The 12,670-nt window shown below is 39.1% G+C and overlaps 1 protein-coding gene across 2 annotated transcripts in view; it reads left to right on the top strand.

Annotated features, from left to right (window-relative positions):
• The first annotated feature begins 219 nt into the window (after positions 1-219).
• Positions 220-12,670, top strand: part of LOC145458664 (uncharacterized) — a 40,393-nt gene continuing 27,942 nt past the window's right edge. For both annotated transcript variants that reach the window (XR_013921173.1, XM_080337108.1), the window contains exons 1-3: positions 220-554; positions 1,381-1,500; positions 1,841-1,980. Coding sequence is in view for 1 of the 2 variants with exons in the window: in XM_080337108.1 (XP_080193234.1) it covers positions 437-554; positions 1,381-1,500; positions 1,841-1,980 (378 nt within the window). In the remaining variant the exon portion in view is untranslated. The remainder of the gene's footprint in view (positions 555-1,380; positions 1,501-1,840; positions 1,981-12,670) is intronic.

Below are 12,670 nucleotides of genomic sequence, written 5' to 3'. Positions count from 1 at the left end.
TGCCCCGTACTCACCCCGCCGAATCTTAGCTAGAATGTATATTAAATTATTCATATCAATCAAACGATGTCGTTCACTAATGACGAAAACTTCTCCCCGGCCACTAATCGATCAACATAGAAATATATCTGTGTTTGACGATGACAAAAGCTGCGGCGAATAAAATATTACGAGGGCAGCGTTTTGCGACTGCCTTATGCGATCAGTATCTATAGTAACCTCACTTCATTGCCTTATCATACTCTGTGAATTGGCGCAGAACAAATAATCGTATCTTTGAATACTGAGTTTAGGCTACTATTTATGCTATTTTCAGTAAGAACATTCCTACGTACAATAATATACGATCTCGTCGCATCAATCCCGTGTCGCTTCGTGCAGAAGTCGAATCGCAGTGACAGATATCACGGCATTCGGTGCGCGCAATCTCTGAAAGATGGGCTCTTCTCCAAGCAGAACCGCCGCTGATGGTGCATTTCGGAAGCGCAGACGACTGTCGTCAAGCGGTTCTGTGAAACAATCTGAGGCAACCGATATAGAAAGATCTACAAGTGGTACGATTATGTCTAGTCTGACTAGCAGATTTGTGTATGGCCGAAATACAGATTGAGCATCGACTCACCAACCACTATGGATTCATCAAGCACACAAAACAACGAGTATACAAATTATGAAGTCAAACCACCAAGTGTCATAACGGCGAGTAATTCGGCAAAAAGAGTCATTCCAAATTGTCAATGCCTTAATATAGCCATTAGCCATTCAACAAAGATCGTTACTCATTCGAATTAGTTACTTTTTTGGCTAGGAGCTGTATTCTCCGTTTGTAGGTTGTAGTTGAGGCATCTGCGTTGCGGTTTCAGGTTATGCTGGTTCGGGTTTAGGATGAGATGTGGGTTGGGCGAGCGCTAGGGGTTTCGAGTTGTGGTATAGTGGGTTAAGGATGGTGCCGATGGTGGTTATTTAGGACTGGGTTCATCGATCGCAGTTGCGTATTAGGGTTTGTCGGTATCTGTTTGGGCGCAGTAGCTGTCTGAGGAATAGAGTTTAGGGGGTAGGTTTTGGATCGGTTAGTTGGAAGTTATAACTTCGGGATTATGTGAAGACAGGGACTGGACGACGTTGCGAAGGAGCGGTAAAGGTTAGGTTGGGTTTGGGGGTGCGTGCGGGGATCGGCGTGTTGTTCGGCTTTGGGTTGCACATGCACAGCACAGATGCTGTTCCACACTTGCTCAATAAATGGCATAATCTCCGAGAAAGGATAAAAGAGTGCGAGTCGCCCCCTTCCGAATTCATGCACCCGTGATCGGAACTCATACACATGAGCAGTGAGAATGCTTGTATGCAGGTTTATAATGTTGAATGCATATTTTCATTCAGGCATTGCATCTCAACATCGCCGCAAAGCATCCATTACGGCAGAAGAACTTGAAATGGCGAAAATGCGAGAAAAAACTGCTGCTCGACAAAGACTACTTGATCAATTTCCAGACCTAGCAGGTTGACAGACTATAGATTACATAAAGCATATTCGTTTTTTTCTACATGCGCTATGGGTAGGCCTATTAACGCTGTAGTTATGGGACTTAACACCCCCACCGCCACCCAAATGTGCCTTCACCACGATATTTTATGTTCCCATGAAGGATGATGGAAAGCATCTAATAGCCCCTCTTGCTTTGTAACTACTCTATTGGATCGTAGTTCAATAAATATAATTGTCACTATACTTCGGTTCTAAGATGAAACACAGAGATTTGCAGATTTACTTCCGACGTCTTTTCGCTCCATTCCATCTTATGCCTTATTTAATGTGACAGATAAAATAGAATTGTTTCAGATTCGTTTTCATACTTGAAAAAGATCATGAATGAGCTGGACGATAATGCGACAGAAGATATTGATGCTAAGACAATGTCGTTATCCAGTAAAAAGAATCTGGAGGAGTTATTGGATTTCTCTTTCAAGCATGAACCGACGGTGCGAAAGTAGTGTAGTCGATCGGTCTGGGTGTGCCCTTTTTTGCATGGGGCTCTTATGGGCGGGGTGGCATGTCGCCTGGAAACCCGGGGTGGCATATCGCGCTTTTAGACCCCCCTCTCGGTCGCACATCGCCATTGGTTCTTATGGGTGGGGTGGCATGTCGCACTTTCCGGTATAGGCATCTCTCACACATCGCATGGAAAACTCGTGGTGGCATATCGCACTTTTAGATATAGACATCTCTCGCACATCGCATGGAAAACTCGTGGTGGCATGTCGCACTTTTAGACATCTCTCGCACATCGCATGGAAACTCGGGGTGGCATGTCGTACTTTCGAGTATAGGCATCTCTCGACCGGTGTTGAATATGTATCAAGTGAATAGTCATGTGAATGAATCTTTGTTAATGTGTATATCGTGAAAACTCGCGGTCGTGACTCGCCTTTTTTGCTATAGGCTGTGGCGGTGATTCGCCTGTCGTGTATTCTTACGGGATCTGTGATGACTCGCCATGTGTTCTTATGGGTGCGGTCGTGATTCGTACTTTCAGGCATCTCTCGCGCGGTGTTGAATATGTACGAGTCACCAACAATAACCGCGCGGACGGAAACGTGACTTGTTGTGAGGATTAAGCAGTGCGACCTATATTTCGAACGACCTGCGTGCTGAATTATTTCTCGTCCAGCCGCTACTATCGATTATTACACTATTCCTGAATCGTAATGAAAACTCGTGGTCGTGATTCGTACTTTCCCGTGATTCGTAATGGATTCTTATGGACGCTGTCGTGATTCGTACTTTCGGGTATAGGCATCTCTCGCATGTCGTATTGGAAACTCGTGTTGGCATGCGGCTCTTATTTCTCACGGCGGGGGTCGCATGCGGCTATTGCGTCTTATGGATGCGGTCGTGATTCGTACTTTCGGTATAGACTGCGGGCGGTATGTCGTACTTTCAGCAAAAAAGGTGTGAAATAGTTTGCAAAACCCCGCAATCGCTGACAAGGAATCACTTCCAAGGTAATATTTTGGTAATTAGTTTACCGCAGAGCCGGCGTAGACGGCGTTTCGAACATCAACAATAACCGCGTTCACAAACTAACACTTCAAAAATGTGTGAAATAGTTTGCAAAACCCCGCGATCGCTGACAAGATAATATCTCGGACATAACCATCTTTCGCGACTTGGTGTTACAGACATATCGATCGCTCACGCGGTGAAATATTCGTAAGCATCACTCGCAGAATTATATTTTGGTAATTATTTTGTCACAGAGCCGACGTAGACGGCGACTTCAACACCAACAATAACCGTGCACACAAACTAACACTTCAAAAAAGGTGTGAAATATTTGTAAAATGCTACGATCACTCACAAGATAATGTCCCAGACATAGCCATCATTCGTGACTTGCTGTTACATACATACCAATCGCTCACAAGGTAATATTTTGATAGTTTGGCACGGAACTTGATTTCACTCGTAAGATTTAACAAGTAACGAATAACAGACCGCCAGTGTCGGTAACTTGAATAGCGACAAATTGTCACTTATTTCAGCTCTAACCCTAATCCTCTGTGAAGTGAACGCTTATTCAAAAGGGTGTGATATAATTTTAAAATCCGACGACCACTCACCGGATAATGCTAGCAATCCCTCATACCCGCTCACAAGGTAATATTTCGGTAATTAGTTTGTCCCAGAACCGTCGCAGGCGGTGATTCGAAAACCAACAATTTGTCACTTGACCGCGATCGCTATATGTTTCACACCTCGCGAATAGTGGCTGACTTTAGTTGCGTGATAAGATCCATGAAAATATTCAATCAATGTGTTAGTTTGTCAACTTGAAATGTAACTCACTACACAAATCAAGTCGATTCGTATCTGAATGTTTTAAATCGGTACAACTCTAATCCTTTGACAAATCCCTTAACGCGTTTTTGCTGAATCGAACGTAACCCGAATATTACTGACGCCGACTTTCAGCCACATCGAATTATTCGCACATTCCGCGCCACTGTTTTCACACTTATAGAATCAATACCAACTATAACTCTACAAGAATCAAGAATCACAAGTATGTGCATTACACAGTTATTGTCTTTATTGACTTGGAATCAAACTCTTAACAAAAACACACATCTTATCACTCGTCAACTCTAGCATTACCAAAAAATTCCAGTATTGTTGATTGAAAATCCTTGAGTCATTATTATCAAAAATGTTATAGTACCGCATCGGAATCCATTCGCGGGATGTACTAAAGATAAATCCAGATAATCCAAAATGAAATATTTGGACTTTGACAAACATGACTACCAACTTTGATCCAGTCACATTTCAAGATCATACTTTGAAACAACCCTTGAAACTTACAACTCTATTCACGACTGAGTTTTCCGTTTATCAAATAGAGTTTCAGTAAATACTATCGCGATATTTTAATGTGTTACTACACACAATAGAATCAATCAATGAAATAGCACCTGTTGTAAATATTTCTAACTTGACAACCACTTGTGCATACCGCGATCGACTTGTGACGCGATGAGTTAAATCGTAAATCGGAATATTTCAATCTATTTGTCGAAACCTTGAACAAACTATCAGGTTATTTTTTGTTGATGTTGTAATCGAGTGAACGGAAATAGTATTACGTCTCAACATTTTAACATCTTCCCATACACAAAAGAGTAAAATACAAAAAACCTTGTCAAGTCAATCCGTTTGTAACTTACCCAACCAAAACAAAAAGTATCCTTACGAAAAGTAGACAAGACTACGCAAGTAATCACTACAACCAACAAACATATCAAGTTCGGTTTTAGGCATATACCACCAACTCGTCTTATTGGAATGTCAGCAACTCTTTACGGTCATAGTTACAACCACATAAACTAATTTACCCTGCCCACACGTCATGATCATTCCTGAAATCAACACAAACTCGACCACTGACTTGAGTTAACCACAAAAACGACATCAAGTTTTTAATCCACTTATAGCTGACAGATTATTCGAATACATCGATGGAGAATATTATTGAACTCGTCGGTATTGTTACTTCAACAAATTACACCGACTGCGAAAGTTAATATCGAATGGTAAGACTTGATCACATATTTGTTGAACACAGACATGACAAAGAACATGATCGGGATTTTATAAACTAGTCATATTACTTTTCGCATCTATCAATATCAGAATACAAGACATCAAACTTTTTGTTAAATGTAACATAGCACTTTTGGAATCGGATTCGTTATAGTCGTACAAATTGTATTAAACCCAACATCAAAACAAAAGGACTTTTTTAGTTCATTGAAATCAAATCATTCGTCTTCGACTTGTGCTTTTTTAGATTGCCCGCGACAATTCGTTTCGAGTGAGTTGTAAGTAGTTATATAGATCGCTCGTGATGTGGCAGGGGTTCTTATGGCGGGGTGGCGATTCGCCTGGAAACCCGGGGTGGCGATTCGCCTCTTATCTCTTATGGCGGGGTCGCGATTCGCCATGTGTTCTTATGGGTGCGGTCGTGATTCGCCTTTTCGGGTATAGGCCGCGGTCGTGATTCGCCGTGAAAACTCGTGGTCGTGACTCGCCTTTTTTGCTATAGGCGGTGGCGGCGATTCGCCTGTCGTGTATTCTTACGGGTTCTGTGGTGAGGTGCCATGTGTTCTTATGGATGCGGTCGTGATTCGCACTTTCAGGCATCTCTCGCGCGGTGTTGAATATGTACGAGTCACCAACAATAACCGCGCAACGGAAACGTGGGTTGTTGTGAGGATTAAGCAGTGCAACCTATATTTCGAATGACCTGTGCGCTGAATTATTTCTCGTCCAACCGCTACTATCGAATATTACACTATTCCATTCAGTGCGAAATAGTTTGATCGTAAATTATGATATATGATGTCGTAGTTTAGTCGTATCAAATGACCGATCGTGTTCTCTTTTCTCGCTATTGATTGCTACCTGAATAATACTTTCGGCTTATTCGCTGTTTCGCACCTACAGAATAGTCTGCTGTTCACAGTCACAACTTCATCGCGATAGCACAATTTTCACACCTCGGTCAGTAGAACAACACTGCACTAACCCAGTTGTCGAAACACATAGGTCATACATATTACGTGAAATATTGTATTGTGGTATACAAATATGCAAACTATTCTTTCAATTCGACAAGTCTAGTTAACTGATCGATTTTCAAGCTGCCGACACAGTTTTTAACACGAGTGAGTTGATATTTCTTCCCGGGTACGAGCGAGGCTTTGTTCCATTGATCCAAAACCACCTCGCCAGTATCATCCTTCAATGTAAAACTGTATAATTTCAACTCCTTTCCGGCACCAGAATTGACCATCTTCTCCTCTCGAGAAACACAAGTAGCGGCGATCGAGACGTATTCATCTTTATTTCCGTATACCGATTCACAGGTCAATAATGGGTATTCTTCAGTCGTATGTCTCGATTTTCCATGTAGAGTTACTGACGAAGCCCGACCAAGTAATACAGCGGGTTTTCCAGTAAATTTATCAATTTGAACCCAACCGGATTTGACCATGAGTTTTTTTCGTTTGGTGAATGCTTTCTCAATGACCCCGAACAAATCACGATTGAAACACGTGAAAGATATCTCTTCGTTATTGCCATCGATGAATATACCTTTGAGATATTGGCTAACGCCACCTCTTTTGGGTGATGAGACGAATTTGACGCCGACGTGAAAATTTGAAGTTGCTCCGACTTGCATACTGTTGACGCTGTTCGATGTCATATCGTTTGGTAAAGTGAGAGTCATCAGCAAATCCTTCGAAATTTATAGAATTAGGTGCGTGGTATTGAGTGAGTTAACAGTCTTTGTATAATCCTGATGACCCGTGTGAATAGACTTGGATTGGCCAAACAGGAAATTCACTAAAGCGCAGTGCGCTGTGCGATTTTGAAAAACAGATGTCCGTAGCGCGTTTTGATCTGTGTGACACACTAAATACGTCCGGTTCTGAAATTCGGAAACGCGGCCTGTTTGCAAGAGAATTACGCAGCGCGTGACCTATATTACACATACAATCGTAGTATTTATTACTGAGAAATCAAACGCTTAACAAAAACACACAACTAATCATTTACCAACTCACGCAGCGCGTGACCTATATTACACATACAATCGTAGTATTTATTACTGAGAAATCAAACGCCTAACAAAAACACACAGCTAATCATTTACCAACTCTAACATTACCAAAAAATTCCAGTATTGTTGATTGAAAATCCTTGAGACCTTATTATTAAGAATGTTATAGTGCGGTTTCGGAATCCATTCGCAGGATGTACTAAAGGTAAATTCAGATAATCCAGAATGAAATATTTGAACCTTGGCATAGTGTGAATTGAAATATGTTTGACAAACATGACTACCAACTTTGATCCAGTCACATTTCGAAATTATACGCACATTGATTTGAAACAAGTAATGAGACATTACAACTCTATTCGCGATCCGGCTTTCCGTTTGCCAACGAGACATTTTAACATCTTACCATACTCAAAAGAATTATTCACAACATTAGCCAGTGTTGAAAATCTAGTTTTCACTTACTTGATTATATCAGTACAACTAGCAAACTCGAATTAATTCATCTGGTTGTATTCATATGACCGATAATTTTTATCCCAATGTAAAGGTTGTTATACTATTCTGCAAGACAAAGTAATTATTCCTCGATATATTTTGTAAGACAAAAGTAATTACTACTCGGTGTAGGTGACTTGAGATTAACATATGTTTGAGTATACGAGATTTGAAAGTCCGACCAACGTAGTTAAGAATTCATTTCTTACAATCGAACGGTGGTATTACATTGAAAGTTATCATGCTGTAAACATAAGGATTGACACATGGATTTGACAAATGAGATTTTGTAATTGTTGATCATTACTTCATTATTAAATTATTTGTGTTAATTAGACCCGGTTGTGGTAAATTTTATGACAACAACAAACTTTTCAGTGCAATTGGTATTAACATATTAAGTTGTAAAACTATACTTGTCTGAAATGTTCTTGATAGGGAAATTACTCCACCTTTGTAAAAATCACTCTGCGTATCGTGGATATCAGGAAATATTTTTACAAATGTAATTGTCTCCAGTAACCAAGACTAAAGATGAAACAACAATTTCCTTTGTTGAACAATAACCGGTACAATACTTTATCATCGTAATCTGCGACGAGAATTGAAACACTTTCACACATTATCCGGTGTCAAGATATCACACTAGGCGAATTGACATACCGCCGCTTGATTAATACCTAATCCATTCGCACCATTTCACATACTTTGATCATTACAAAAGTAAATTGGAATATTTTTGCTAGATGCATTCAATTCAGTTAGAAATGTCTGGTGCACAACAATCGTAATATCAAGGAAGTACTTGCTACACTGTAATTCACTTCACGTGTTTTGCATTGTTGTTCATTTGTAGTATTGATTGTTTTTGAACCCCCCAAATAATAATTCCCGACATGAAACCAAACCGCTGAAAGTCGTTACCATCACAACGAAACAATTTGTACGATGTTTGCCAAATGTATCATATATAGTTAGGTGTACTAGTATTATTTGTCTAACACATACACCGACAATGCAATTGAAAATTTTCCCGTTGTTCGCTAAAGTAAATACCATCACAATACTCTGCCACTAAAATAACTTACTTGTATGTGATTGAATCCCTAACAATTATCTCACTAAACCGAACCATAAGGGAATTTCACTTACTCATCGGATATGAAACAGCGTCACTTAATCGGCGTAGATCGTTTTACTAAATGCAAATCATACCTGACCAACAGAAAACAATTTTCACTCACCTTGTAATGAAACCAAGTGGTGGGCCTTCGTTCAATATTTTGTCTGTGTCAAATACTTTGTAATAAACACAACGGAGTGGTTGAGCTTTACATCATCAAGCTGTCATTAATAAATCAAGATTTCGGTAAACTTGTAAATGTATCGTTTAACTAACCGAGTTGTATGCACAGTTTGATATTTTTGCCATTTAGTGATTGCTGAACATACCACTTCGAAATACTGCGTTGATCTCAATTCCCTTTGTCCTGATAATCGAAGTACTTTTGTTTTGAATTCATAACAACCGACTATGACATGATAAATTAGAAGATTGGTTGCATATCACTAAAAATAATATACCACACATATTATTACTGTTACTCCATTCGTCGGTATTTTTTCCGTTGTCGATTTTCAAACGAGTAAAATTTATTACTTGAGTTGCTCTGCTTACTATATTTAAATGTAAACTCACCCGTCTTTCAACAACAAACAATGTTAAAAAACTATGCAATCAAACACAACAAGTTTTACGATACTAATTATTATCCCACATAACCCATTTCTTACCGAAGACATATGAAATATATTCATGTTACACGAAAATATTCGCTCATGCTACAAACCTGTACAATGATTGGCGGTGCTTTCAAACTGTTTCGATACCTCAAGAACTTTATTGTCTGAATGGTTGTTCATGTATCGTAATAATCAAGTAGTTCAACACAGAACTAGTATTAACAGAAACACCAGAGTTGTTTACACAAAAGTTTGTATGTGTACAGTATGCGAATACCGTGTGTAAGTCCAACACAATTGTGGTATCCATACGAGCTTAGTTAACACAATTTACGACACCGAGGTCGCCTCATCTTTCGTAAGACAACAAACCAAGGCTTCAGGATATGTCCATGTCATAACAATAAATCAGCTACTCCAACAACAGAGTACATATGTTTTCTAGTTACGGCGCTTACATCTTACACACAAATCGACCTACTTTGCTAACGAAAAGCGCTGAGTCATCACAACAATACAACTAAAACATACTATCATACAAATTGGTCGTTATAGTTTGCCCACCAACGATACATCGTACAAGTAGCAAGTCTCGAGAATCCAGTTATTCAAAAACGTGAAAGTGTTTCTACACCAAGTCGGTATGTTGACGAAAGCATATATTGTAATATCATGATCGATTTACATTCGTTGGTCACAAAATGTCACTACTCTAAATAATTATTTTTCACTCAAAGCCTACTTGTCATCATTCGTTTCATCAAGCACGAGTTCAAGAAACCTGCTACGACATGAATTGTTATTTTTATGTTGTGTAAATAGGTAATAATTAATTTTAGTAACACTATATCAACATCATCGAGTTGTGCGAATAGATTTACATGTGGTCTTGTGGTTTTAATCGAAGTATACAGCACGGTCTAATGTAGAGTCATCTCTATTGTACAACAACTCGGTAATCGAAATGCATTAAAATTTAAACAACGATCTTGTTTCGTCGCACCAAAAATATGTTTACTATCGCGATACTCTGCACAGGCCGTGTAAATCCTTTTCACACTCGTAATAGTATACCAAACGCTACCGGCGACAACGTTTAACAATACCAACAACACTAAACATACGATACCTACCCAAGTAAAATTACCATTTTCACCTGGAGGTCAGTCGTTACCCGAGTAGAAATACCATTATCCTTTGGAGATTTATCGTTTACCCAATGTAACAAACCCCTTTTCCTTTGGTAATCTATTTTTTCTCTGGGTAACAATCCTTTTTCACTTGGAAATATATTTTTTCTCTGGTTAACAAACCTTTTTCACTTGGAAATATATTTTTTCTCTGGGTAACAATCCTTTTTCACTTGGAAATATATTTTTTCTCTGGTTAAGAAACCTTTTTCATTTGGAAATATATTTTTTCTCTGGTTAACAAACATTTTTCACTTGGAAATATATTTTTTCTCTGGTTAACAAACCTTTTTCACTTGGAAATATATTTTTTCTCTGGGTAACAAACCTTTTTCACTTGGAAATATATTTTTTCTCTGGTTAACAAACCTTTTTCACTTGGAAATATATTTTTTCTCTGGGTAACAAACCTTTTTCACTTGGAAATATATTTTTCCCGGGTAACAAACCTTTTTCCCTGAGCAACAAACCATTTTCACTTGGTGATCCGTCGTTTACCCGAGTAAAAATATCATTTTCCTTTGGAGATTCGGCGTTTACCCAGTGTAACAATACATTTTTACTTGGAAAAATACTTTTACCTAGAGTAACTAATCATTTTCTCCTGGGTAACAAACCCTTTTCGTCTGGAAACTGTCATTTACCTGAGTACCAATACCGTTTTCACTTGGAAATCTATCTTCTCCCTGGGTAACAATATCATTTTCGTTTTGAAAACTGACAACCACACCGGTCAATTTGATATTTTTGTATATTGCTACAACGGACAGTGACAAAATATACACCAACAACGACTCCGATACATTTGTGTAATCGCATACTCACTTGTTCTGGTGCATCCCATCAAAATCGACGGTTAGCCACACACACACACACACACACACACACACACAATACCAATGCGCTATTTCGATATGACTGCGATGTCCGGGTTCGTGCTTTAGATTTTCCAGAACCAATCCGTCTAAAGTTGTAATCCCCCGCCTTTGTTAACTGGTTGATACACGGATAACAATCTTCGGAAAATGTAGGAACGCATACTACCCATCGTGCTAACGATTCCAGGTTACTTGTGATTAATTTCCTTGCTCACCCTATACAGATTATACGTACAGCGATATGTAGTGGTAATCGGTTTGGTCAATACATATCGCCCCATTCAGTATGGAATTACAAACCCAATACAGGTCAGTTCATAACCAGATCCGGATATTCAATGCAAAGCGATAAAGCAGAACCAACGACCAAATGTAATTAAACATGTAGATTCACAACCCTTGATTTTTTTTCGTGAAAAATGACAATACATATCGAATATATATTTTACGATGGTTCAACCCTGCCAAGTATTCACGTAAATGTGGTTTATGACATTACATACAATGTATCAGTGTATCAATGTTGGGTGTTTATGCACACATCGGTATGACCCATAGACAATATCATCATACCCTCCAGGACTTCGTTATTGCATCGTGAGGTCAATAAAATCAATCGGTGGCATGGACGACAGAAGGCTTGGAGATCCAATGTAAAATTCAGACAAACAAACGGATATATTTGTCCATCTTGGTTATTCACTCAACTACCATTGGTGCTCTCGATACAGCGAACGGTACAGTATGCAACGCATATCATTAGAGTGATATATCCACAGATAAATATGGGGCCTGGCCACAATAATTGTATCGAGATTTAACCCAGATTACTATCCGTTCACTGATTCACTCGATGGTTTTAGCAACTTGTAACAACACAAGATAGATACGACTGGAATTACTAATATTCATAATGTTTATGATTAGTGTCGTTACCGATCGTTCACTAAGTCGATATGAATATTCGAAAAATCGGATATCACTACTCTCAACACCAGTGATTCGGTTTAAGTTTAAAATAGATTTGATAATGTAATCCAAGGTGTGTTTCTGTGGGATCTGCTAACCTTTACGAGAGAGTGCTGTCTCTTTGACACATGAAACAATTATTATCAACCACACCTTGCGTGCATCGATTTGTCGGCGTCGTACAATTATTGTGGCCAGGCCCCATATTTATCTGTGGATATATCACTCTAATGATATGCGTTGCATACTGTACCGTTCGCTGTATCGA

The sequence above is a fragment of the Botryllus schlosseri genome, chromosome 16, assembly GCF_051294905.1.
Source record: "Botryllus schlosseri isolate E-star chromosome 16, Bs_hap1, whole genome shotgun sequence".
In the NCBI taxonomy this organism is placed as follows: Eukaryota; Metazoa; Chordata; class Ascidiacea; order Stolidobranchia; family Styelidae; genus Botryllus; species Botryllus schlosseri.
The sequence above is the reverse complement of the archived record's forward strand: the minus strand, read 5'-3'. Positions and strand labels throughout refer to the sequence as shown.